General features: G+C 55.2%; 2 protein-coding genes across 2 annotated transcripts in view; one reads left to right on the top strand and one right to left on the bottom strand.

The window, feature by feature from the left end:
* Positions 1-11,125, top strand: part of KCTD19 (potassium channel tetramerization domain containing 19) — a 30,338-nt gene extending 19,213 nt beyond the window's left edge. The window contains exons 6-16 of the mRNA XM_032284798.1: positions 1,434-1,644; positions 2,820-2,980; positions 4,216-4,316; positions 5,118-5,260; positions 5,462-5,545; positions 5,822-5,936; positions 6,339-6,966; positions 9,026-9,217; positions 9,398-9,552; positions 9,884-9,985; positions 10,874-11,125. Of these exons, the coding sequence (XP_032140689.1) occupies positions 1,434-1,644; positions 2,820-2,980; positions 4,216-4,316; positions 5,118-5,260; positions 5,462-5,545; positions 5,822-5,936; positions 6,339-6,966; positions 9,026-9,217; positions 9,398-9,552; positions 9,884-9,985; positions 10,874-10,987 (2,006 nt within the window). The 3' untranslated portion in view covers positions 10,988-11,125. The remainder of the gene's footprint in view (positions 1-1,433; positions 1,645-2,819; positions 2,981-4,215; positions 4,317-5,117; positions 5,261-5,461; positions 5,546-5,821; positions 5,937-6,338; positions 6,967-9,025; positions 9,218-9,397; positions 9,553-9,883; positions 9,986-10,873) is intronic.
* On the bottom strand, positions 11,077-20,755 carry PLEKHG4 (pleckstrin homology and RhoGEF domain containing G4). The gene is made up of 21 exons (XM_032284234.1): positions 19,872-20,755; positions 19,611-19,706; positions 19,412-19,535; positions 19,233-19,326; positions 18,780-18,857; positions 18,583-18,699; positions 18,313-18,411; positions 18,071-18,219; positions 17,778-17,916; positions 17,559-17,675; positions 16,019-16,201; positions 15,240-15,742; positions 14,920-15,166; positions 14,101-14,190; positions 13,799-14,020; positions 13,539-13,709; positions 13,280-13,457; positions 12,414-12,530; positions 12,033-12,269; positions 11,830-11,945; positions 11,077-11,631 (listed from the first exon to the last, which is right to left on the bottom strand). The coding sequence occupies exons 1-21, from the start codon at positions 20,371-20,373 to the stop codon at positions 11,626-11,628; spliced, it is 3,585 nt and encodes a 1,194-aa protein (XP_032140125.1). The 5' UTR covers positions 20,374-20,755; the 3' UTR covers positions 11,077-11,625.
* Positions 20,756-22,477: the final 1,722 nt, after the last annotated feature.

Raw genomic sequence — 22,477 nt, 5'->3', positions numbered from 1 at the left:
CCAGCCTTCTCCCAGACAATAGAAACCTGTCCTCTTCACTGGGCATGGTGGCTCACGCCTGTAATCCCAGGACTTTGGGAGGCCAAGGCAAGCGGATCACTTGAGGTCAGGAGTTCAAGACTAGCCTGGCCAACATGGTGAAACCCCATCTCTACTAAAATACAAAAATTAGCCAGGTGTGGTGGCGTGCACCTGTAATCCCAGCTACTTGGGAGGCGGAGGCAGGAGAATTGCTTGAACCCGGGAGGCGGAGATTGCAGTGAGCCTAGATTGTGCCACTGCACTCCAGCCTGGGCAACAGAGCAAGAGTCCATCTCAAAAAACAAAAAAAAGAAAAGAAAAAAAGAAACCCATCCTCTTTGTAGGGAGTGGCATGCTGCAGCAGGTCTCAAGACCCTGTCCCAGGGCCTTATAATCCACTTAAGGCGATATGAGTTCAGTCCCTTCCTTCAAAGCCTTCTGTGACTCAGAGAACATAGATCATTGTGAAATGGTAGCGCAGTGCTTGCTCCACAGAGCAATGCAAAGATTGAGAAAGTGTGTTGACAGCCAGGCTCTGGAAGCTGGCAGCACTCCTCAAACACAGAGTGGCTTTAGCCTTCTACAAAGCATCACAACTAAGGGAAACAGCTGCGGTAACCTTGGAGATGAACAGAGCTGACCTCAAATCCTAGCCCTTCCCCTGCCTAGCTTTGCAGTTTAGGGCAAGATACTTCATTAGCCACTCAGCAGTTTCTTCAACGTGAAATGATGATAGCACTACCCCTTCTTGTGGGGTTGCTCTGAGGATTGGAGATGATCTACGAACATCCCCCAGCAGTGTGCCCGATGGCACATCATTGCCACTGGAGGAGAGTCCTGAAGGCTCCTCCAGAAAACTGTGTTCTCCGGACTGTACCCTGGGCCCACAGCAGGACAAAAAGGTCCCACCCATAAGCGAGCAACCCAAATACCCACCCTGAAAGTAATACCACACAGTATGTCTCTGGGGGAAATTCTGCCCTGGAGAGTCAGTAATAGGGGCTGTGAATCCAGAAAGCCTGTAGCATTCATTGAGTTTCCAGGCTGTGGTTGCCAATCTTTATCCTTGGATGGTTATAGCAGAGCTTGGAACTAATGGAGACTCCTGCAGAGGCTGGGGCCAGATGGCTGCTTTCCTGAAACTTTTGAAATTTAGACGCTAGTGATATAGCAAATGAATCCCCCCATTCCCAACTCACCTCCCAACAAATAGTTATGACTTCTAAGCCTGAGTATACAAAAAAAAAATTGTACTGATTTTGAGAAGATCTCAATTTGGACTGTGCAAGGAAATATCATCCCTCTGAGCTTCCTCAGTATAATGGAGGCAGCAGTAGGAACTGAGCCCCACAGCCTCCAATCCAGCTATGACCATGGGGGGCCTAGGAGTCACCCCTTTCTCCCTGGTACAGGTGGCTGTTCCCGGACCACCTGTCCTCCCCTGAGTCCTGGGAAGGGGGCCTGCACAGCCAGCTTGGAGTCCGTGAAGCCGCTGTACACAATGGCCCTGGGTCTGCTGGTCAAGTACCCAGACTCCGCACTGGGCCAGCTCCGCATCGAGAGCACACTGGATGGAAGCCGGCTGTACATCACAGGAAACGGTGTCCTCTTTCAGCACGTCAAGTGAGGCCGTCCTCAGGACACGCTGAGTCCCATCACGCTCAGCTCTGCCCTTCCCTAGGAATAACCTGGGCCCTTCCCACTAGCCAGAGGGCAAGTTTGTCCTTGGGGCCAGCCCATCATTTTAGCCACTCCCACACAAGCACCACCACACTACCACCAGGTTAGGGCCTCAAAGGAGAGGGCTGGTGCCAAGGTACAATGGTTGCTAAAGTTCAAAGGCTTCAGATCATTTCATATTTCTGTCCTCTGCAGTCCATTTCCCTGGTTCTAGCTCTGTGCTAGGTCTGAGGTGACCAGGCCACAGTCACGCCCTCAGGGAGCTGGGTACCTCCCCATGTAGACCCTCTGCAAAGCTCCTCCCTCCACTCTTGGGAGGCTTACTTGACACACAGAAAGGCCAGAGCCAGGGGTGAACCCCTTAGAAGCAGGGCAGGGCAGACTTCCCAGAGGTGTGATCCCTGGCCCTTGCTTTGTGGGATGAGCTCAAGTGTCCTCATTAGCGCAGGGGCGAGGAATCCAACCCTGCTTTGTAGAAGGGCAAACTGAGGTGCAGAACAGTAGAGCAACTCTCTTAGGGTGAGAAAATAGACTGGCACCAAAATCGAAGGTAGAAGTGGGATTTCTGGAGCCCCTGGGAGAGGGTCAGCTGACACTTAATGCTGTCTTTTCCCATATTGTTTTGGGCTCTTTTAGCCCATAAAGTCCATTTCTCTCAGAGATGGCCACCCTGATGTCACAGAGGGCAAAGACAGGTGCTTTGGGAGGGAGGGTTTGAAGAAGGGGGATGATGTTCAGACCCCAGCCTTTTTCCAAGACTATGGCAGGCTGCAGCATGGTGACTGAGATGTCTTGGGCAGACATGTATGGGGGCAAGAAGGGATTGTTTCCCTGGCCTGACCCTGGAACCTGAAACAGGACCTAGAGACATGAAATTAGTCAATTTAGAGGGCTTTGCTGAAATAAGTCAAGCTCAGCTCCAAAAATGGGACCTGTTGTCCAGGCTTACTCTCCTACAAGGTTAACCAGATTTCTGGTTAAAACAAGGAAACGATGTTAATGATGCCTGGTTTGAGCCAGTGTTGTGGCAAGGTACCCTAGGCATGGAAAGTTTACAGCCTTAACACTCTTTGGGTGTAGTGCTGATGTTCTTCATAACAGGTCTTTCCTCTGGGCAGGAATTGGCTGGGGACTTGCCGGCTGCCCCTGACTGAGACCATTTCTGAGGTGTACGAGCTTTGTGCCTTCCTGGACAAGAGGGACATCACCTATGAGCCAATGAAAGTGGCTTTGAAAACTCATCTGGAGCCGAGAACTTTGGCACCCATGGATGTGCTCAGTAAACGAGAAAGCTTCTGGGTTTGGATTTAGCATCAGGGGGTGTCTGGGATGTTGGAAGGAATAGATGAGGAGGCCAAGAGGAGGAACTGTAGATGGAAGAGGAGGGGAAAGCCAGGCCAATATTTTGGGTTTGTATGAAAGGGAAAATTTCATGTTAAATGCTCCCTCCTCACCTCCAAGGCCACAATTCATCTTGAGCCGCAGACAGAACTGTTACCCAGTCTGGGGCGATGCAGGACCCCCAGGGCAGGCCTGCCTTGACTCTGGGAGCTGACACGCTATACCTCTCACAACCACACAGGGAGGAGCCTCCTCTGATAAACAGAGCTGTCCCTGGGTCCATTTAACAACTGAAGAAGAGTTTCAGAGAAGAAAACTCATTCAAGTTACACAGTGGTCATGCTGGGGTTTGACTCTGAGTCCAAACCTAACATTGTTTTCACCAGCTGCCTGTAATTTCTTACTAGCAAAAATTTGGGGGGCAAAGTTTAAGCTGTATTACTATCACTTAGCAACATTCAACATTTATTGATTACTGGCCATATACCAGGACAGGAGTAGACATTGGTGGTACAGAAGTAAGCAACACAGACTTAGTCCCTGTCTTCCTGGAGTTCACGGTCTAGTTCTATACATCTTATCTCTTGGTTGTATAATCTAGTTATATACCCTTCATTAATTACAGAGCTCATTAGAAACTGCTTCCCAAACATCAGAACAAGACCTACATACAGTCATCTCCAGGAAAAGGGTCATGGTTTTCATCCTCCCAGCATACAGCCCCCATTCTCCGGACATGCCTAGAGGCTTGATCTCATAAAAGTGACAGGGGTTTGATGAGAGTTGGCTCCAGGACATTTGCCAAACCATGAACACAAATACACAAAGGGAGACTCCTAGCTTCAGTCTGAGTGGCCCCATGAAAAGCCACACACCCAGCCAGAAACCAGAGGCAGTTGGCATTGTAGTTTGACAGTCATCAGCCCAGTTTTCCTGAGAGAGGGTCAGGTAAAGAGGGGCAGTGCCCTTGCCTGCCTCACCACCCAAGAAATGATATGGTAAGCAGCAGGCAAGGTCAATGTCAGGGATTTCTGATGCTTCTCAGAGTAGGCAACACAATATAACTGAGGAAGATATTGAGACTTAACATGAAATATACTACTGACCAAAGGGCCCTACCTGCTTTCCCTTCTGGCCACATGACGATGTGTTCTATTTCCTTGATTCCCATAGATGAGTCAACGGCAGAGATCACTGTGTATTCCCCAAAACAGATCATCAAAGTATATGTTGGAAGCCACTGGTATGCAACCACCCTGCAGACACTGCTGAAGGTACTGCTACCCTTGGCCACCCTGATCCCCCTCTGGCTTCACCACCTGAGCTGCTCTGGGGGCCATCACCTGGCCCTCACACAGCTTCCAGCACCTGCTTAAAACAAGGGCTTTCCCCTGACTCCATTGCCCAAAGTGCTCTCAACAGAGCAGAAGTGGGCCAGGTGTGGTAGCTCACGCCTGTAATCCCAACACTTTGGGAGGCTGAGGCAGGTGGATCACTTGAGGTCAGGAGTTCGAGACCAGCCTGATCAACAGGGTGAAACCCCGTCTCTACTAAAAATATAAAAATTAGCTGGGTGTAGTGGCACGTGACTGTAATCCCAGCCACATGGGAGACTGAGGCAGGAGAATCGCTTGAACCCAGGAGATGGAGATTGCAGTAAGCTGAGATCGCACCACTACACTCCGGCCTGGGTGACAGAGTGTGACTCTGTCTCAAAAAACCAAAACAAAACAGAGCACAAGTGGACCAAGCAGCCTACTGGGAAGCCTCTCCAGAGTTTGGGAAGGCCCTCCGGAGTTTGGGTAGGGAGGGGGCCAACTCTGAGAGGTCTGAACTGAGAAGGAGGTACCTTGAGAGGCTGGTCTAGAGGCCATAAAAAGTTGAAGCAGGGATGATGTGCTTCTCCCTGGATGCTCTGCTCCCCACCATGGTTCCCTGTGACTGACAGACAGGGAGATGGAAAATCCCAAAGCCTCTGCTCTAGTATAGTTGGGAAAGGGAGTGAGAGAAGATTGACCTGCCTCTTACTAAAGACCTAGCCTCTGAGACTGAGTCTGGTGTCCAACCCCCTCCAGTATCCAGAACTGCTGTCCAACCCTCAGAGGGTATACTGGATCACATATGGACAAACTCTGCTCATCCACGGGGACGGCCAGATGTTCCGACACATTCTCAACTTTCTGAGACTTGGCAAACTATTTTTACCATCTGAATTTAAGTAAGTGAAGCAAGAACATGGTAGGATGAAATCACGAAGGCTCTCCCTTAGCAACAAAGGAGACCTGAGTTGCAGCCTTCAGGGAGGAGGTTATATTATTTCCATCGTGGGAGCTGTTGGCAGTGGCAGCTCCAGGATCTCATGCCCGCTCCCACACTCCCACCCTAGCTGCCCAGCCGGACATCTCCTTGTCGTTTGCAGGGAATGGCCCCTTTTCTGCCAGGAGGTGGAGGAATACCACATTCCATCCCTCTCAGAAGCACTTGCACAATGTGAAGCATACAAGTAAGGAAACTTTATCACGACTCCATGTTTAGAGTTTGGGTCTTTACATCCCTCTTGAAATCCTGTCCTAAGCCCACTTTCTAAAGGATTCTGTTCTCCCTGAGGTTGAGGGAGTGAAGCAGGCCCATGATTGGCCAGTGACCTAAGCAAAACCCTTTAAGATCCCCTTCTTCCCTGTTGTCTAGCATTAACTTCCAGCCAAAGGGCAGACCTGACCAACTGGCCGATGGCCTGATGGGTCTCTGCTCACTAACCAAACCCTCTGGGTTTCTGCAGGTCATGGACTCAGGAGAAAGAATCTGAAAATGAAGAAGCTTTTCCCATCAGGAGGCTGCACGTGGTGACAGAAGGGCCAGGGTCACTGGTGGAATTCAGTAGAGACACTAAAGAAGTAAGCCCCAGCCTCCTCTGGTTGGTGTTTTCCTCAAAAACCACTACCACCGGGCTCAGGGTGGAGCAGGGCAGGCCCAGCTACTGAGGGGTACAGCAAAACAAGAGCAGGGCCTACATGGGTTCTTAGGACAGGACGTGGCTTCTGAACATTGAAGCACAGGAATTTACTGGCCACTTGTGGCCTGGGATGCTAATTGTATCTCCTGTTGCAGTGACAGGCCACTGAGCTGGCACCACTCCCACTCAGCCTGAGCAAAGTTCAAATGGGTGACCCCTGTTAGGGATGAGATTATTTGGAGAGAGCAAGTGAAGTCTTAGAGGCCCAGCTTATTCGATCTAGGGCAAGGCATTGATATCCATGCCCAACATATCGAGAGTTACTGTGCCCCTCCCTCCCCAGACCACAGCCTACATGCCTGTGGACTTCCAAGACTGCAGTGATAGGACTCCATGGAACAAGGCTAAGGGAAACCTGGCCAGGTCCAACCAGATGGAGGAGGCTGAGCAGTACACCCGGCCCATCCAGGTGTCCCTATGCCGAAATGCCAAGAGGGCAGGCAACCCCAGCACATACTCACACTGTCCTGGCTTGTATACCAATCCCGGACACTGGGGGAGACACCCTGAGAGCCCCACCAAGAAGAAATGCACCACAATCAACCTCACACAGAAATCTGAAACCAAAGACCCTCCCGCTACTCCCATGCAAAAACTCATCTCCCTGGTGAGAGAATGGGACATGGTCAATTGCAAACAGTGGGAATTCCAGCCACTGACAGCCTCCCGGAGCAGCCCCTTGGAGGAAGCCACCCTGCAGCTCCCCTTGGGAAGCAAGGCTACCTCCCAGCCCAGCACCTCAGCTGCCTGGAAAGCCCATTCCACAGCCTCAGAGAGGGATCCAGGACCACAGGCAGGGGCTGGAGCTGGAACGAAAGACAAGAGGCCAGAGCCAATCTTTAAGCCATACTTCCCCCCAAAAAGAGCTGGTACCCTGAAGGACTGGAGCAAGCAGAGGCCCAAGGAGAGAGGTGAGTCCTGTCCCACCTTGACCTAAGTCTTATTCACAAGAGAAGGCAAACTCCTTGGCTAAGATGGCAGAGCAAGTTAGTGACAAAGGAGGACTAGAGCCCCCTGCTCACCAACACTATCTCTGTGCCAGGCAGCACAGAAATGATTGGCACACTGACATGGTTGGAGGGGCCAGGAGAATACATATGGTGAAGGGATGAGTGCTGTGGGAAGGGGGCACCTATGAAGTAGGAGCACAAAAAAGGCTGAGGGCTTGGGAGTCAGCAGGGGAAGGAAAGAGAAGTCCAGGGTGTTTGGAAGCACACCGCATGGGTCTAGCTTGAGGACAGAGCTTCATGTGCAGACATGATAAAAGATGAGGCTGAAGACAGAAGTCTTCAGGGCTGGCCTTGTAGGCAGATTCAGGACATGGTACTTCGTTCTGCCCAGGATGGGAGTGAGCAGCCTCTGAAAGATTTTAAACAAGACCACAGGGTCAAGTGTGCTGATCAGAAAGTTTGCTCCAGGAACAGAGGAAATGCAGCAGGAGGCCAGGCATGGTGGCTTAAGCCTGTAATCCCAGCACTTTGGGAGGCCAAGGTGGGCAGATCACAAGGTCAAGAGATCAAGATCATCCTTGCCAACATGGTGAAACCCTGTCTCTACTAAAAATGCAAAAAAAAATCAGCTGGGCATTGTGACAAACACCCGTAGTCCCAGCTACTCAGGTGGCTGAAGCAGGGGAATTGCTTGAACCCAGTAGGTAGAGATTGCAGTGAGCTGAGATCATGCCACTGCACTACAGCTTGGGTGACAGTGTGAGACTCCATCTCAAAAAATAAAAATAAATAAAAAATAAAAGAAAGAAATGTAGGAGGAGCTAGGTGTTGGAAGCCACCTGGAGTTCTTTCTAGGCTGGGGAAGCAGGCTAGGCAGCTGGGGGAGGGAAGGAGGGATGGACCAAGGAGGAGCCAGGTTTCTAGCTTATGTGACTGCAAGGGGATGGTGGGTCCTTACTTAGGTGCGGGTAAGAGAAAGAGCAGAGCTTGGGGAAGGGCACATACTGAGTGTGAAATGCCAGGGGACATCCAGGTGAAGCCCAGGAGACAGCAGAGGCTACAGGGACTGAGCTGGGGAGACAGCATGTGTGGCCAGCAAAGGGGAGGTAGCCAGGGAAGTATGCTGAGAACCGCTGTGCCAGGCTGTTGCCTCTGCTCCCTCAAAGCCCTGCCTGTGGTATTCTGTCACCTTCCCTATTAGTGGCTCCAATCCTGCTTGGAGGGGCCTTCTTGGACTGCCTGTGAGCTCTAAGTTGGTCTGTCAGTCTTGGGGTGAAAAATGTCCACTCTTTGGACATGCAACAAAGGCTGGTCCCAAAAGCTCTCAACTTACACTTTTATAAACATTTTCAGCCCTCAGCTGGGTTACTGTCAGCCCCATTTGATATCAGACTTCATTCAACAGAGGAATTTGGAGTTTTTTGGAGTCCCAAAATTTTCAGGATTTGGCTTGCAGCGATGCCAGGGCAATGAAGAGAGGAGAGGCCAGGATAGGCCCCTGCCAGCCCAGGGTGTCACTTCTGAGAAACTGGAGATGGCAGTTGTTGCAAGGCTGGGGTGACTAACTGTACTGGCCTGTCACCAGAGGTCCCCTCCCTGCTTGGGCTCTGAGGTGGCTTAAGGAGAGCCCCTGCTTATGTAGATTTCATGGTAATTGAAGAAAAGAATTTAAAAAGCCTGGATGTGGTGACTCACACCTGTAATCCGAGCACTTGAGGCCAAGGTGGGCAGATCACCTGAGGTCAGGAGTTCGTGACCAGCCTGACCAACATGGAGAGACCCCATCTCTACTAAAAACACAAAAAGTTAGCAGAGTGAGGTGGCAAGCACCTGTAATCCCAGCTACTTGGGAGGCTGAGGCAGGTGAATCACTTGAACCTGGAAGGCAGAGGTTGCAGTGAGCCAAGATCACACCACTGCACTTCAGCCTGGGCAACAAGAGCAAAACTCTGTCTCAAAAAAAAAAAAAAAAAATTAAAAAAAAAAAAAGGAGAGCCCCCTCCCTACATTGTTTTCACAGAAAGCCCTGCCCCTGAGCATCCTCTGACTGATGCTAGTGAGATAGACAGCCCAGGGGTCATCCTCAAAGTGACTCACCCCCCAGTGGTGGGCAGCGATGGCTTCTGCATGTTCTTCGAGGACAGCATCATCTACACCACGCAGGTGGACAACCTCAGGCACACACCACCCACAGCCAGCCCCCAGCCCCAAGGTGAGGCTCTGGAGCCGGGCCCAGCCCTGAGCCTCCTCGTGAGGATGGCTGAGCCCCTCCCAGGGTACTTTAGGCAGAGACAGTGTCCCCTGGGAGCCCTACCCTTCTCCCCTCCTCACTCTGTCTCTAAGGCCCTAGCTGTTGACAGATGTAGCCACAACCACTTTCCTTCCTCCACAGAAGTGACTTTCCTGAGTTTCTCTCTGTCCTGGGAAGAGATGTTTTATGCGCAGAAATGTCACTGTTTCCTGGCTGACATCATCCTGGATTCCATCAGGCAAAAGGACCCCAAAGCCATCACAGCCAAGGTGGTCTCCCTGGCCAACCGGCTGTGGGTATGTGTGATAGGCCCCAGCCCCTGGGGCACCCTGTTACCTTCTCCACCTCTTCCCCTACCGCACAATAAGTGGTGCAAGGCAAGAGGAAGTAAGCCAAGATGGGGGTAAGGAGAAGAGGCCAGGGGCAGACGAGTAGTGGGACAGGCAGGGATGGGCAAGCAGAGCAATTGCACCTGGACCAAGCCTTGGCCAAAAGGCAGATTTGCAGTGACAGTGCTTGCCCCCCACCCCTGTGGCTCTGTGGGCCCAAGGAAGTCCCTGCTCTGCATCTCACTCTGAGAGGCTAGGAGCTGCCCCAGCCCTGCCTGACTGTGGGCTCTCCTGGCAGACCCTGCACATCAGCCCCAAGCAGTTTGTGGTGGATTTACTGGCCATCACTGGCTTCAAGGACGACCGGCACACCCAGGAGCGTCTGTACAGCTGGGTGGAGGTGAGGGCCACTTGCAATCCCCATGGAATCCACCGACCCTGTGGATGCCTCAGATGTGCGTGTCTTGCTGCACCAGGGCTGGGTCAGCACTTCTCAGAAGGCTAGACAGGCAGCTTAGGCCACTACTCCAAGGGAGGGAGAAACTGGATGAAATTAACCAATCCAGAGTAGTCAAAAACCAGTATTCAGGCCACTGGTTTTTATAGTTTTCCTCCAATGATACCAGCTGTGCCTTCATCACTAACAACCCTGGCCACACTTAGGGACGCATATCATATGAGCCCAAGCCTTAACTCATATGGGAGTTAGACGTTTTCAACCAGTGATACCAACTTCACCTATTTGGCCATGATGTCACCATTTGTGTACATTACTTCCATATTTAAACTACTTTTAAGCATTCTTTACAAGAAAATGTTTAGTAAGGGAAAGTAATGATCAAGGTTTTTTTTTCCCTTTTCTGATTCCTTAATCTAATTCTAACATTGAGGTGGAAACAATTTAGGCAGATTCTCACTGATCTGACACTTCCATAATCAAGGGCATTATTATAACACCTTTCACCATAAGCATGCTAGTATCCAGTTACCATTAAGCATCCGGCTTGTATGTGGTTTGTAAAGGTGAGGTGAGCACGTAGGGCTAGAATGTGGAAAACCAGTACCAGGAAACATGTTTTCAACCCTCCAGTCATTCTGCTTAGTTCCCTGATAACCAGTTCTACCTCTACCCTGTGACATGCCCTTGGGCAAAGCTGAGTCCTAAAGCAACAAAAGTCCCCAACAGCCAGGCTTGCCCTGTCACTGCCCCATAGGAGAACCTACCCACATGGAGCTAGAGTAGGCAACTGGCCAGGAATTCAGAGGTAAGACTGGCCTTTCCTTCCAGCTTACACTGCCCTTCGCCAGGAAATACGGCCGCTGCATGGACCTGCTCATCCAGAGGGGCCTGTCGAGGTCTGTGTCGTATTCCATCCTGGGAAAGTACCTACAAGAGGACTAGGGTGCCCAGAGATGCAGGCCCTCATGCCCCACCCGCCAAGCCTCATTTTAACTGGACATTGCCCCAGAATGCATGTGCCCACCAAAGGGTACATATTAGTCTACTTTTTATTATAAAGAAATAAAAGAGTAAATCACACGTCAAAGAACTAGACTCCTTCTCTGAGACGCCAAAGGCCTAACAACCAGTGAGATAATTTTAGACAACTCTATTGAAAGTTATTAAAAAAGACATCAAGTCAAAATAAAAAGGAAAAAAGGGGCTGGGCCTGGGGGCCAGGATGGGTAAGCATCAGGGCACAGTAGAGGTGGATCTTCCCCTATGGGAGGTGAGCTTGGCTTGAAGGCCAGGGATTGGGGAGCAGCTGCTAGGAGCCCACCTGTGTTCCTCCTGAAGGATGGGGGTAGCCTAGTCACTGCCCAGAGGCACATGGTCCCCCACCAGCTCTACAGCCAAACTCCCCTAGAGAGGCCCCATGCCAGTTTGTCCAATGGCCACAGACATCAGAAAGGGTAGTCAACAGGGCTGCACACAGGCTGGAGGTAACCCAGGTGTCAGCCACACCCTGGTCACAGCAGATCCAGAGAGGTATTGTTCCTTGGAGCTGCAGGCTACTGAATCCCTGTCCAGTCCCGGGCTCAGACCTGCAAGACCAGGTCAGGCATGAATGCCTGCTTCCCTACCTCTGAGCCCAGGGGCTGTCTGGGGAATGGCTCAGGCCCACCCACCCCCAGCTCTACCCAAAGTAAAGGCCTAGGCTGGGCTGGGGAGCGGCTGGTCACAGTCACAGGCCCTGCCTGGGCTGGGGGAGGGCTCGTGGGTATAGGGCAAATGGCACTCACATAGGATAAGTCCTCGATGCCCCTACCCAGGGCCTGCCCTGACACACAGCTGCTGTCAGAGCCACTGGAGCCACTGGCTGATGGGCATTGGGATGAGACCTCTGAGTCCTCAGGAGCTAGGGAAGGGAGACTAGGTGAGCTGTCAGCACGAGGCCACAAATCCCAAACCATGCCCTCCTGCCTCTGGCTAAGCCCAGACATACTCAAAGAGGGCAGGCTGCCCAGCTCCACCTCGGCCTCCAGTGGTGCTTCCTCCGGGAAGTTGGGGGGATACAGAGGACATCGGAGACCCAGAAGAGCCGGGTCTCTGTACAGGTGCAGGTTGAGGGACCCCAGAACAGAGCAAGAGGCAGGGTCTCCAGGAAGGGAGTTTGAGGCCCCCAGGTAGAGGCTGTCAGAGTCAAATGGGGCCACAGCAATGGAGGCCCGAGAACGAACTTCTGAGTAAGAGAGAGGGTCAGGCTGGGACAGGCCAGAGCCTAGCCTGGCCCCAGATCCCGAGGAAAGCAGGGGCCAGCACTGTTGGAGGGCCACAGCTTTCCAATCCCCACCCCCATGCCCACCCCCTGTAGTCTGGCTGCTACCTCGGCACTTCAGGACATAGTTGACGGTGCGGTCATTGATAGCTTCCTCACTGGGGGCAATGTCTCGGAAGGCCTTGTTCCCCACACCCATGGACACCATCTCAGCCATGCGCACCTCTGGGTGGAGAGTGGGCATAAGTGGGACACTTCTGGACATAAGCCTGTCCTTAGGCCTCTATCTCCCCACCTCCCAAATAGGTCTTTCCTGTACACCCACATCCAACACATTAACTGTCCTGTGAGCTGAGCCTTTCTAATGCCAAGTGCTCCTCCCAACAATCCTGTGGGACAGGTGCCATATTCCTCTTTTAGAGATGAGGCCCCTGGCCGGGTGCAGTGGCTCACACCTATAATCACGGCACTTTGGGAGGTCAAGATGGGAGGACTGTTTGAGCCCAGGAGTTTGAGACCAGTCTGGGCAATAAAGTGAGACCTCATCTCTATGAAAAAATTTTTTAAATTAGCTAGGCATAGTGATGCATGCTTGCAGTCTCAGCTACTCGGGGGGCTTAGGTGGGAGGATTGCTTGTGCTCAGGAGGCAGAGGCTGCAATGAGCAGAGATCATGCCACTGCACTCCAGCCTGGGTGACACAGCAAGACCATCTCCAAAAATAAAAAAAGAAAGAGAGAGCGCGCCATGAAGCCCTGATATTCAGAGAAGTTCATGTTGTGTCCAAAGTCGGAGGCAGTAACAGCAAAGCTGCCTGGCTTTGAATTCCTTTCTCCTGCACTGGTGGCGGCCGCTGGGCCTCCTCCCCGCGCCTCCTCCCCGCTTTCCAAGCTTTTCCAGGTCCCTGGGCTCCTGTGGGTCAATGTAAGCTCTCCAGCAAGGGCAGTGTGTGGTGAAGGAAGGGCAGGGACCCACCCTTGTTGTGGACGGCCTGCCTCCAGAGCAGGCAGGAGATGTCAGCCGTCCAGGCTTGTTTGATGGCCAAGCTGGAGGCCTGTAGGACAAAGGTGTCTCTGGCCTTCCGGCGGCGGAACCAGATCTCGAAGCGCAGGTTGCTGTCCCCACAGCACTCAGTGAGACCAAGGTCTGCCATCTGTGGCCAGCGGGGAGAGAGGGGTTTGGTAAGGCATGGGGTGGGAAAACAAGTGCTGGGGCCCAGGGTGGGCAGACCTACCTTGAAGGAGCGCTTATAGGCAAATGTGTCTATGCCCGTCGGCCCGTGGCGAGGCTTGCTAAAGAGCAGCAGCTCCTCGAAGAGGAAGATGCGGCGAACGGACTTGTGGCGCCCAGTGCGCACCACGAACTCATCCTGTCGCACCAACTGACCCTGTTCCTTGAGGTTAACCTGCAGAGTTGGGGGCCAGTGGGTGCCGGGCCTCTTTTGCCCTTTTTTTACACCCTCCACCTTGCCCACCAAGGCCTGGGATGACTCACATCACAGCCCTGGATGGCGTCCATGGCCAGCAGGTCATTGCCGTGCCGCAGCTGAAAATGCACGAGACTCTGGGCCTCCTGCAGTGCGCTGAGCTCCCTCGTGGGACCCCTGCAGGCCCGTGCCAGTTCCTGCAGCAGTAGCGCATACTTGCCCATGCGCTGGATGGGCTTTAGCAAGTAGGAGGCCAGGTCCAGGTGGTCCCCCAGTGCTTGCTGCTTGTCCTGTGGCCAGGTGGGAGGCCACTGAGTGGTTTGGGAGCATTCCCCACATCCCTTCCTCCTCGTAGTCTCAGGCCACCTACCTTGAAGAAGGTGTGCCCATAGCTGGACATCAGGGCATCCGAGCGAGGCTTATTCTTGCTGTAGAGCGCATACATCCCAAACTGCACCCTCTACAAGGACATGTGGCTCAGCCCCAGTGCAAAGGGGCCAGCTCCCTAAGGCTGGAACAGGCTAGACCACCCTCAGCTTGAGAGGACGAAGATGCCAGTAGATGGCTCCTGGGGAGGCCTCTCCCTACAAACCCGATCTGCCCTGCTTTGAACAAAGGGGTGATCTGGCAAGAACAGTACTGTGCAGAGGGGGTGTGCCCACAGGCCCCCGAGGAAGAAGCCCCTTGCCCTCAGACTGAGCCCCTGCCTTCAGCTCTGCTCCTCCCACGGCTCTAAGAGCTCACCTCACCTGGGACCATCCCGCTTACTACACTCAGACATTTTATTGGCAAGTCCCCTTCCTCCAAACGACCTTGCACTTGTGCTCTTTCCTCTGGGTAGGACACTCACTCCAGCCCCTCCCCGATTCCTCAGCTTAAACATCAGCCCCTCAAAGGCTTCCTCTAGTGCCGGGTGTCCTGGCATTACTCAGGCCCTCTAAAGTGGAGCCCCTGCCCCAACAGTAAGCACCTATCCTGCTTATTTTCCTCTTAGCCCCAACCATAATCTACAAATGTCTTTTTCACTTCCATGTCTCCTCTACTGAACCAAGGGCACCCTCAGGTGCAAGATCTTGCCAGTCTTGCTCATAGCTGTACCCAGCACAGGGACTGGCACCAAGCATGTGCCCAGAAAAAACTTAGGGAGTATGGCAAAACAAGCTGGGACCACGTGGCCTGTTGGGCTTACATGGCGCAGGAAGGCATAGGCCACTCGAGGCGGGTGCCGGGTGCAAGCCTCCAGCTCACGCAGGAAGAAGTGGCAGTGGAAGTCCCGCAGCTTCTCCAGGTTGCCAAAGAGGTGGGTACGCTGGCCACGGAGGCCCTGGGGCACATCGGGGCGATCCAGCTCGGGGAAATAGTGCACCACTGTGTACTCTAGGGCCCGGACATACTCTCGCTCTGTGGCCACCATCTCTGCCAGCACCAACTGCAGCCTATCGGGTATGGGGAGTCAGGACTCAAGACATCTCCCCTCCACTGCCCTCCTGCCCTGCCCACTACCCGCACCTGTTGGGGCTCCTGGGGTCAGAGCTGCCTGGTGGAGGCACAGTAGGGGATGCCTGGGACTGGGCACTTCCTCCAGCCTCTGGTCTGTGGCAGGCACCAATAGTGGCCGCGTGGTGGCAGTGGCGGGCAGGTTCACTGAGACTCTGCCCCAGATTTCGATCAAAGCTGTAGGCCTTCCTCAGGGGAGGGTGGGCAGGTGCACTGGGGACCTGGCTGACACACAGGCTAGCAGTGCTGCCCACCAGTGGTAGCTTCAGTGCAACCTCGAGCTTTTGGTCCAGGGCCAGCCAGGTGTCCTGGCACCGTGCCCAGGCCCAGCGGCACTCCTGGCGGATGGCCTCTGAGCCTAGCCCTGTGGCCAGAGCCCACATCTTTCGGAAATGGGCAGGAGGCAAGTCAGGGTGCCTGGTCCAATGCAGCTGCAGCCGCTGCAACACAACCCTTGGGCGCTCCTGCTCCAGCTCTGCCAACACCTGCTGCCCCTCCTCAGCCCACGTCAAGGCCTGCAACACCAGGGCCAGACAAGCATTAGAGGGGGATCCCGCCAAGCCCGCTGGGCACTCTGCTCCTCTACCCACTCCCAATCCCCACAGGATGCTGACCAGGACCCAGCCCCAGCAGTTGGATTTTAGGGTCAGACTGAAGGCAAAGGAAGAGACTGCTCACTATACTCAGACACTCAGGCAGCATAACCAGAAAGAGCTCAGGCTGTGCTAAGGCTGGGGCTACCACCCCTCCAGCTACAGGTATCACTTGGAGCCGGGGAGACTCTCACCCACCTCTCTGAAGAGCTGAAACAGCCTCTCAGCATCTGCCAGCCGCTGGCACCGCCTGGCCAAAGCCCTAGAGAATTCAGTCAGCTGGGCTCGCAGGGCCAGAAAGCGTGCCCCAGGGGGGCCCAGCTCAGCTGCCTCCCAGCCAGCCAGTGGCTGCAGAAGCTTCTCTCCTTGCCTGACCTGCTCCTGCAGAGACAGAGACTGGGCTCAGCCAGCCCAGGCCTGGTGGTCCAGCCAAGTCCACCCAGATCCTTCCCGCTGACATATCCACATGTCCCCATCAAGTCTGTCCTGTGGTGGAAGATCTCTCCGTATCTCCCCACTCCCCACCCACATCCATTCCCCTTCTCCACAGCCAAAGTCCCTAGAGAAATTGCCTATCCTCACCATCCCGTCTTGCCCTCCATGCCAGCCCTCTCCAACTCCACTTTGCCATCCCCAGTGCTTCCCAGGCCTTACTGACTCCACCTCTCAGCGCCATTCAGCCACTCTCTGCTGGACTCCCATTGCTTCTGATTCTCCTCACTCTTTCCAGTGGCTCCTCCTGCTCCCCTTTTCCCTCATCTAGGCCATTGAACACTGAGGATCCTGAGGACAGTGCACTCACTCTCCCAAGCACTCGTGTGACCAACTTCAAACGTCATCCAAACACCCCCATACCAAGTGATCCTCCTCAGCCAGACCTCTCCTCTGAGCTCCAGGCCGAAGACCCAAGAACCTTTCTCTCATCCCTCACAGCCATCTCAGGAGCACGCCCAAGACTGGACTCATGAATGCCCCTCCCCCTAGATGATCTCATCTCCTAGTCTGTCAGGAACAACACCCATTTATCCTTGCAACATCCCTGTCCCTTACCCTCCCACATGGGTCCACAGCAAATCCCATCAACTTCTTCAACCCATCTTCCCTGCCACTATCCTGGCCAGAGTAGGCACTGTTTCCCACCTGGACTACTGCAATTGCCTCTTCACTGCATTCCCATGCCCACTGTCTACTCGGAAACTAAGGTAATCTTCCTAGAATACAGATCTGATTATGCGGCCCTCCTGACTAAACTTTACACTGATGGCTACAGGGCCCAGTGATGTGGCCACTGGCCAGGCTTGTCTCACTGCATCTCCCCCCACCCACTCTCCCTCCCTCTCTGCTCTGCATTTAAACCTCACTGGTCTTATGGTTCCTCAGGCATACCACCTTCCCTCCTGCCACAGGACCTTTGCACATGCTGTCCTCCCAGTCTGGAATGTGCCCCCATCCTCAACCCTCTTCTCCCTAGTTGATCCCAACTTATCTTTCAACTCTTAGCTCAACAGTCACCCCCAAAAAAGCTATCCTGACACCTTTTCTGGGTAAAGTCTTGGTTATACCCTCAGGCAGAATCACTTGCAGATTCTCTCCAGAGATCTTGCCTGGGTTTGCAGTCACATATATGACTATAAGGTCCAAGAGAGTAAGGGATTGAATTGCCTTCATGCATTTCTGCATTCCTAGTTCCTGCCATTGCATCTCAATACCCGTGGCATAAACGAGTGACCACACATACCTGGGCAACCTGGTACAGCTCCCGAAAAGGGCCTTGGGCCTGGAGCATCATGTCCAGTGAGGCTTCCCCAGGCTCCTCCAGTGCTGGCCAGCCCACCTGCTGCAGCCACACTTCAATCTGGAGGGGCACAAGCAGGGAAAGGTGAAGAGAGCTGCTATGGGTGGGGTGGCACACATCTAATATCAGGGGCAGGGCCCACTCTAGGCAAGTAGTTCCAACCTGGTGCAGTCCGCCCTCCTGGGTCACCAGTGTTTGGACCAACTCCAGGGCCTGTATTCGCTGGTTGCTCTGCAGTGTCAGTTGGTGCAGCAATCCATCCACATGGTCATATAGCTCATCAGCCTTGTCCATTGCTGTCCTGGAGTAGGGTACACTGTCTTGGACCCCCTGCCTTCCAACCCTCCACCCTGTCCTGGCAACCACAGTCCTGCCTGGTTCTGAGCTAGCCAGTTGAGTCCTGGCCTAGAATATGGTAGGCTGGGGCAGGATCTGGGGGCTGGGCTTGCACACACCTGTAGTCTGGGCTCAGGGCCACCTCTGGGACCTCTTGCTTCAGCCATGTCAGCTCCTGGCCCCCCTGGCATTGTAGCCATGCCAGCCGTGGCGAGTCTAGCACCTGCTGCATCAGGACCTCTGTCTGCTGTAGCAGCTGACTGACCTCCTGTGATTGAGGGCAATAAGCAGTGGAGGTGGCCATGGAAGACAATGAGGGAGACAGAGAGCATTCATGGAAGGACTGGGAGGGGACACTCACCCCAGGTTCCATGGGCTGGGGCACAGCCTTCATACTTTCAATGGCCCCCTGGAGCAGGACACAAGCCGCCTGACAGTTCTGCAGTAGGGCTTCCAGCCGCTGTGAGCAGGGGAAGGCATGACCAGAGCAGCATGCAGTGTTGATCCCACGCTTCCTGGGTTCCAGGCAACTGCAGCCAGCTTTGTCCTGTTCAAGCTATCCCCAGAGACGCTCCTCCACAATCCCAAGTTGCCAATATAACTGCCCCCACACCCTGCCCAGTGCACTGACCCTCCGGAAATCCAGCCAGGCCTGATGGCAGTAAGGAAGGCCTCCTCCTAGCCAAGTGGGCAGCTCCGCTGTTGGGATGTGGGTCAGCAGGCTCTGATGACAAGGCAGCTGCTCCAGCTGTTGAAGAAGAAGGCGTTGTGACCCAGGCCTGTGGGGAGGTACCCCCATCTCCACCCCTAGTCAACTGGACTCAGTACCTGCAGCCCGGAAGGCACCTCCTCCAGCAGCATGCTTCCCACTAGCAGCACCTGGTGCACGGCCCCTGGGGCTGCTTCCTGCAAGGAACCTGAGCTCAGCCGTATCCCCAACTCTACAGAAAAGGGCACGGTGGCTCATGCCTGTAATTCCAGCACTTTGGGAGGCGAGGTGGGCAGATCACCTGAGTTCAGGAGTTCAAGACCAGCCTGGTCAACATGGTGAAACCCCCTCTCTACCAAAAATACAAAAATTAGCCAGGCGTGGTGGTGGGCGCCTGTAATCTCAGCTACTTGGGAGGCTGAGGTAGGAAGATCACTTGAACCTGGGAGGTGGAGGTTGCAGTGAGCCAAGATTGTGCCATTGCACTCCAGCCTGGGCGACAGAGCAAAATTCTGTCACCAAAAAAAAAAAAAGAAAGAAAGAAATGAGAGGAGCTATAATCCAGTACTCACTTGTAGTTGGCTGAGCCCAAAGAAGAGGGAAGAACTTGGGGAACAAATTCGAGCATCTATTAGCACCGTCAGTCCCAGGGCCTGGACTTCAGCCCTAAAGGGGTGAGCCTCAGTTCAGTACCTGACTCCCAAGCCTTACAGTTGGCTCAGGCTTAGTCTCCCAACCCCCTCCCTCAAACCTGGGGATGCTTCGCAGGTAGAGTAGGAGGCGGATGAGTTCCTGGCTGCTGCACTCGGGCTGAAGCCAGGCTGGACTGTGGGCACACAGAAGCAGCACTGCTCGACCTTTCACATCCCGAGTACCTGTGGGGAGGAGGCAGTGAACTCCCGCACTGTTGGGCCACCTCACCTCCACCGCCTCTTGGGCCTCCTGGCTACCTGGCAAGGTGGCCACGCCACTGGCCAGCAGCTCCCAGCAGAGGTCTTGGGCCAGGAGGCAGTCAGCAGGCTTAGGGAGGCTGGATCCACTGGGGGCTTGGGAAGGGAAATGACTTGGTTCTGCTTTGGGCCACCTATCTAAAGACCCCTCCTTGGACCTGGGCTTCAGCCTCAGTAGGGTCAGAGACCTCCAAGGTCTTGACACTCATCTCCAGGCATCCCCATTTCTTTCCCAGACTTCCCTAGCCCAGCCTCCCTTACCTGCCTCCAGCAGCTTTGACGATGTCTCTGATAAAGGGTCTCCAAGGCCCACAGGATCACTGTCCAATCCCCCAGAGCTCAAGCCAGATGGCATTGCCCTGCTTGGATCTGGGTCCCCTACCAACCCTACCCCTGGGCTGTCACTCTCACCCTGTGCCAAGCTGAGGTGGGAGGACATGGGGCATAGGAGGCTCTCCACTCCAGAGAGGCCTGGCCCTTCTGAGAGGACTGAGGAGCTTTCTACTATGCCCCTCTGGGCATTCCCTAATCCACCTGCAGCCGGGGGCAACTGAAGCTCCCTGGACAAGCGGCTGCCCTGTAACCCCTCATCCTGGGCTGCCCCGGCTGATGGTCTTGGAGCACCTGGGTCCTTAATGTGCATCTGGGAAGCAGATTCCTCCTCTTTCCAGGCATCCCTGAAACTGCACACAGCAAACCTCCAGTCAGTGGCATGGCCCTGGGAGTGTGGGGACTCATTCCCATCCTCCAGGGACCTTTGCATTACGCCCTCCTAAAGGTGGGCCTGGGGGGGCCAGTGGGAGAGGGCGGGGCCTCGGTGTGAACCGAGCTGAAGGCAGTTGAGTGGGACTCTGCAGGCAATGCAGGCAAAAGGCACTAGGCCGCAGGAGGTGCCAGTCTTGGAGCCAGAGCACAGAAACTGCAGTTCAGGCCTGGGGAGAGGGAAGAACGTTAGGGGTGTCCCTCTGAGCAGGTCCTCCGTCGCACGCCCATGGGCCTCTGCCCCATGTGTCCCCACTCTCAGCGTCCTCACGGCCACGCTGTGCGGCCCACGCCCGTCGGGGCGGCCCCACCACAGCACCACGCTGCCTCGCCTTCGCGCTCCCGCCGGCCTCGCCGCGAGGCCCTGGCGCGTGCCCCCCGTCTCCCGCTGGCGACACTCACGGCCCCGGGCTGCGCCGCGAGGCACCGCGAAGCCGGGGAGACTTCGAACCGACCACGGCTTCGACGGCTGGTACAGCGCTGCCGCGCGGCGTCACATAACGCCGCCTCCCGGCCGCTGGGGTGGGAAAGCAGGGCCACCGGGAATCAACGCCGCACCGCCCCCTGGGGGCCGGAGGATGGAGCCACAGCCTGCGCAGGTCCCGACGGGGCACAGCCAGCCGAGCAGTGTGTAGCCGAGGTGCGGGCCCCGCAGCAACCCCCACCCGCCGCGGTCCTCCCCACGGGCCAGGACGGCCTCCAGCCCCGCCCCGGCGCAACCCTGGGCCCCGCAGACCGCGTGCCCCACCCACGGCGTCGCTGTGCGCGGGTTGGGGCAGCGACCAACGGCCGGCAGCTCCACGGTGCCCACTCCCCCGGCCTGGCGAGGACGCTGGAAGCGCTGTCCCACCGGGAAGGCCGCGGGGGTGCGTGCAGGTGAGTGCGCGGGGGTCGCCGCGGGGCGAGGCGGGGCGGGTCGGGGCGGGGGCTCCCAGAGGCTTCAGCCGGCTGAATGAGCCGAGGAGAGGGAAACGCCTTCTGTGTAGGGAAGCGGGGCGCTGCCTTAGCTTGGGCACCCAGAGACAGGTCGCTTGATCCCACGCAGGATGGGGCTGCCGTCGGGGTGGGAGTGAGACCAATGGGTGGAGCTGACCAAGGCCTGCGAGAGTCCGCCAGACCCTCCCCTGCTTTGCCATCCCTGGCACCTCCTTACCGCCCTCTCCACAATGACCAGTCCAGGAGACCGGCGCTGAGGTGGGGTCCTGGAGCCAGAGTCCCCAGCCCAGGCCTGGATTCTCCACTTACCTGCTGGGGGCGCTCCAGGAACTCTGCTCTTTGAGCCTCACCCTCCTCACCTGTAAAAATGAAAAGTCATTTTTCTCCTGGGGTTACCATGCGGACTAGGGAAGGCCCCCTGTGTTATACGTCCACCCACTCACTGCCAGCTTTCAGGCTGTGTTGGTGCCCTGTCCCCCATTTCACCCCCAGTCAGGGGATCCTGAACTGATGTAAGTCACTTGGGTAGCTGTGCGATTTGAGGTCCCTTTGGGGCATGTGGGCTTGGCCTGACGCTCCCCAGAATTTGTGGGAAGATTGTGGGAAGGTCAGCTCTGTGACCAGAAGGCCCTGAGCCCCAGAGTGTGCCCAGGCCATGGCCCCTGAGGAGACTGGGTACCAGATGTAATGGCTTCCCTGGTTCTAAGCCCTCTTTCTTGAACCTGGGCATTACAGCAGGCAAATTGGGACCAACAGCAATCTCCCCCAGCCCAGCCCACCGCGCAGAGTCCAGACTTTCAGGCAGCTACCGAGGAGCCTTCTTCATGAGCAGGTCAGGCTGCCAGAGGAGAGCCTTGAAGTTGTCCTGCTCCATCCCTAACTCCCAGCCAGACCTCTCTTCCCACCCTCCTGGCTTCAGGAAGCATCATCCAACCTTGGCTCCCTCCCCAGCTCTGTCCCAGGGCCACCCCCACTGAGTCACTGCCTTCTGCTCCTTCCCTCCCCTTCTGCCCACTGGCACCCACCAGCCAGGCCCCCCAGGAGCCCTAAGAGCCCCGGGGGGAGGGCCTGCTGACAGACACACATACCCTTGTGAAAGGCAGAGGCAAACAAGAACCTCAAGCCACAGGCTACAGCTGATCCTGGCACCCTGAGCACAGCTGGCAGAT

The sequence above is a fragment of the Sapajus apella genome, unplaced genomic scaffold (genome assembly GCF_009761245.1).
Source record: "Sapajus apella isolate SASKATOON/1434 unplaced genomic scaffold, GSC_monkey_1.0 scaffold15, whole genome shotgun sequence".
NCBI lineage: Eukaryota > Metazoa > Chordata > Mammalia > Primates > Cebidae > Sapajus > Sapajus apella.
This window is presented reverse-complemented; position numbering and strand designations above follow the sequence as displayed.

Excerpts from the sequence above, each read along its gene's own strand:
- PLEKHG4 (XM_032284234.1), bottom strand. The coding sequence starts at position 20,373 with ATGCAAAGGTCCCTGGAGGATGGGAATGAGTCCCCACACTCCCAGGGC. Across the intron at positions 18,858-19,232 it reads TTGGGCTCAGCCAACTACAA|GAAGCAGCCCCAGGGGCCGT; the intron begins GTGAGTACTGGA and ends GGTTCCTTGCAG. Across the intron at positions 14,191-14,919 it reads CCTATGCCTTCCTGCGCCAT|AGGGTGCAGTTTGGGATGTA; the intron begins GTAAGCCCAACA and ends ATGTCCTTGTAG.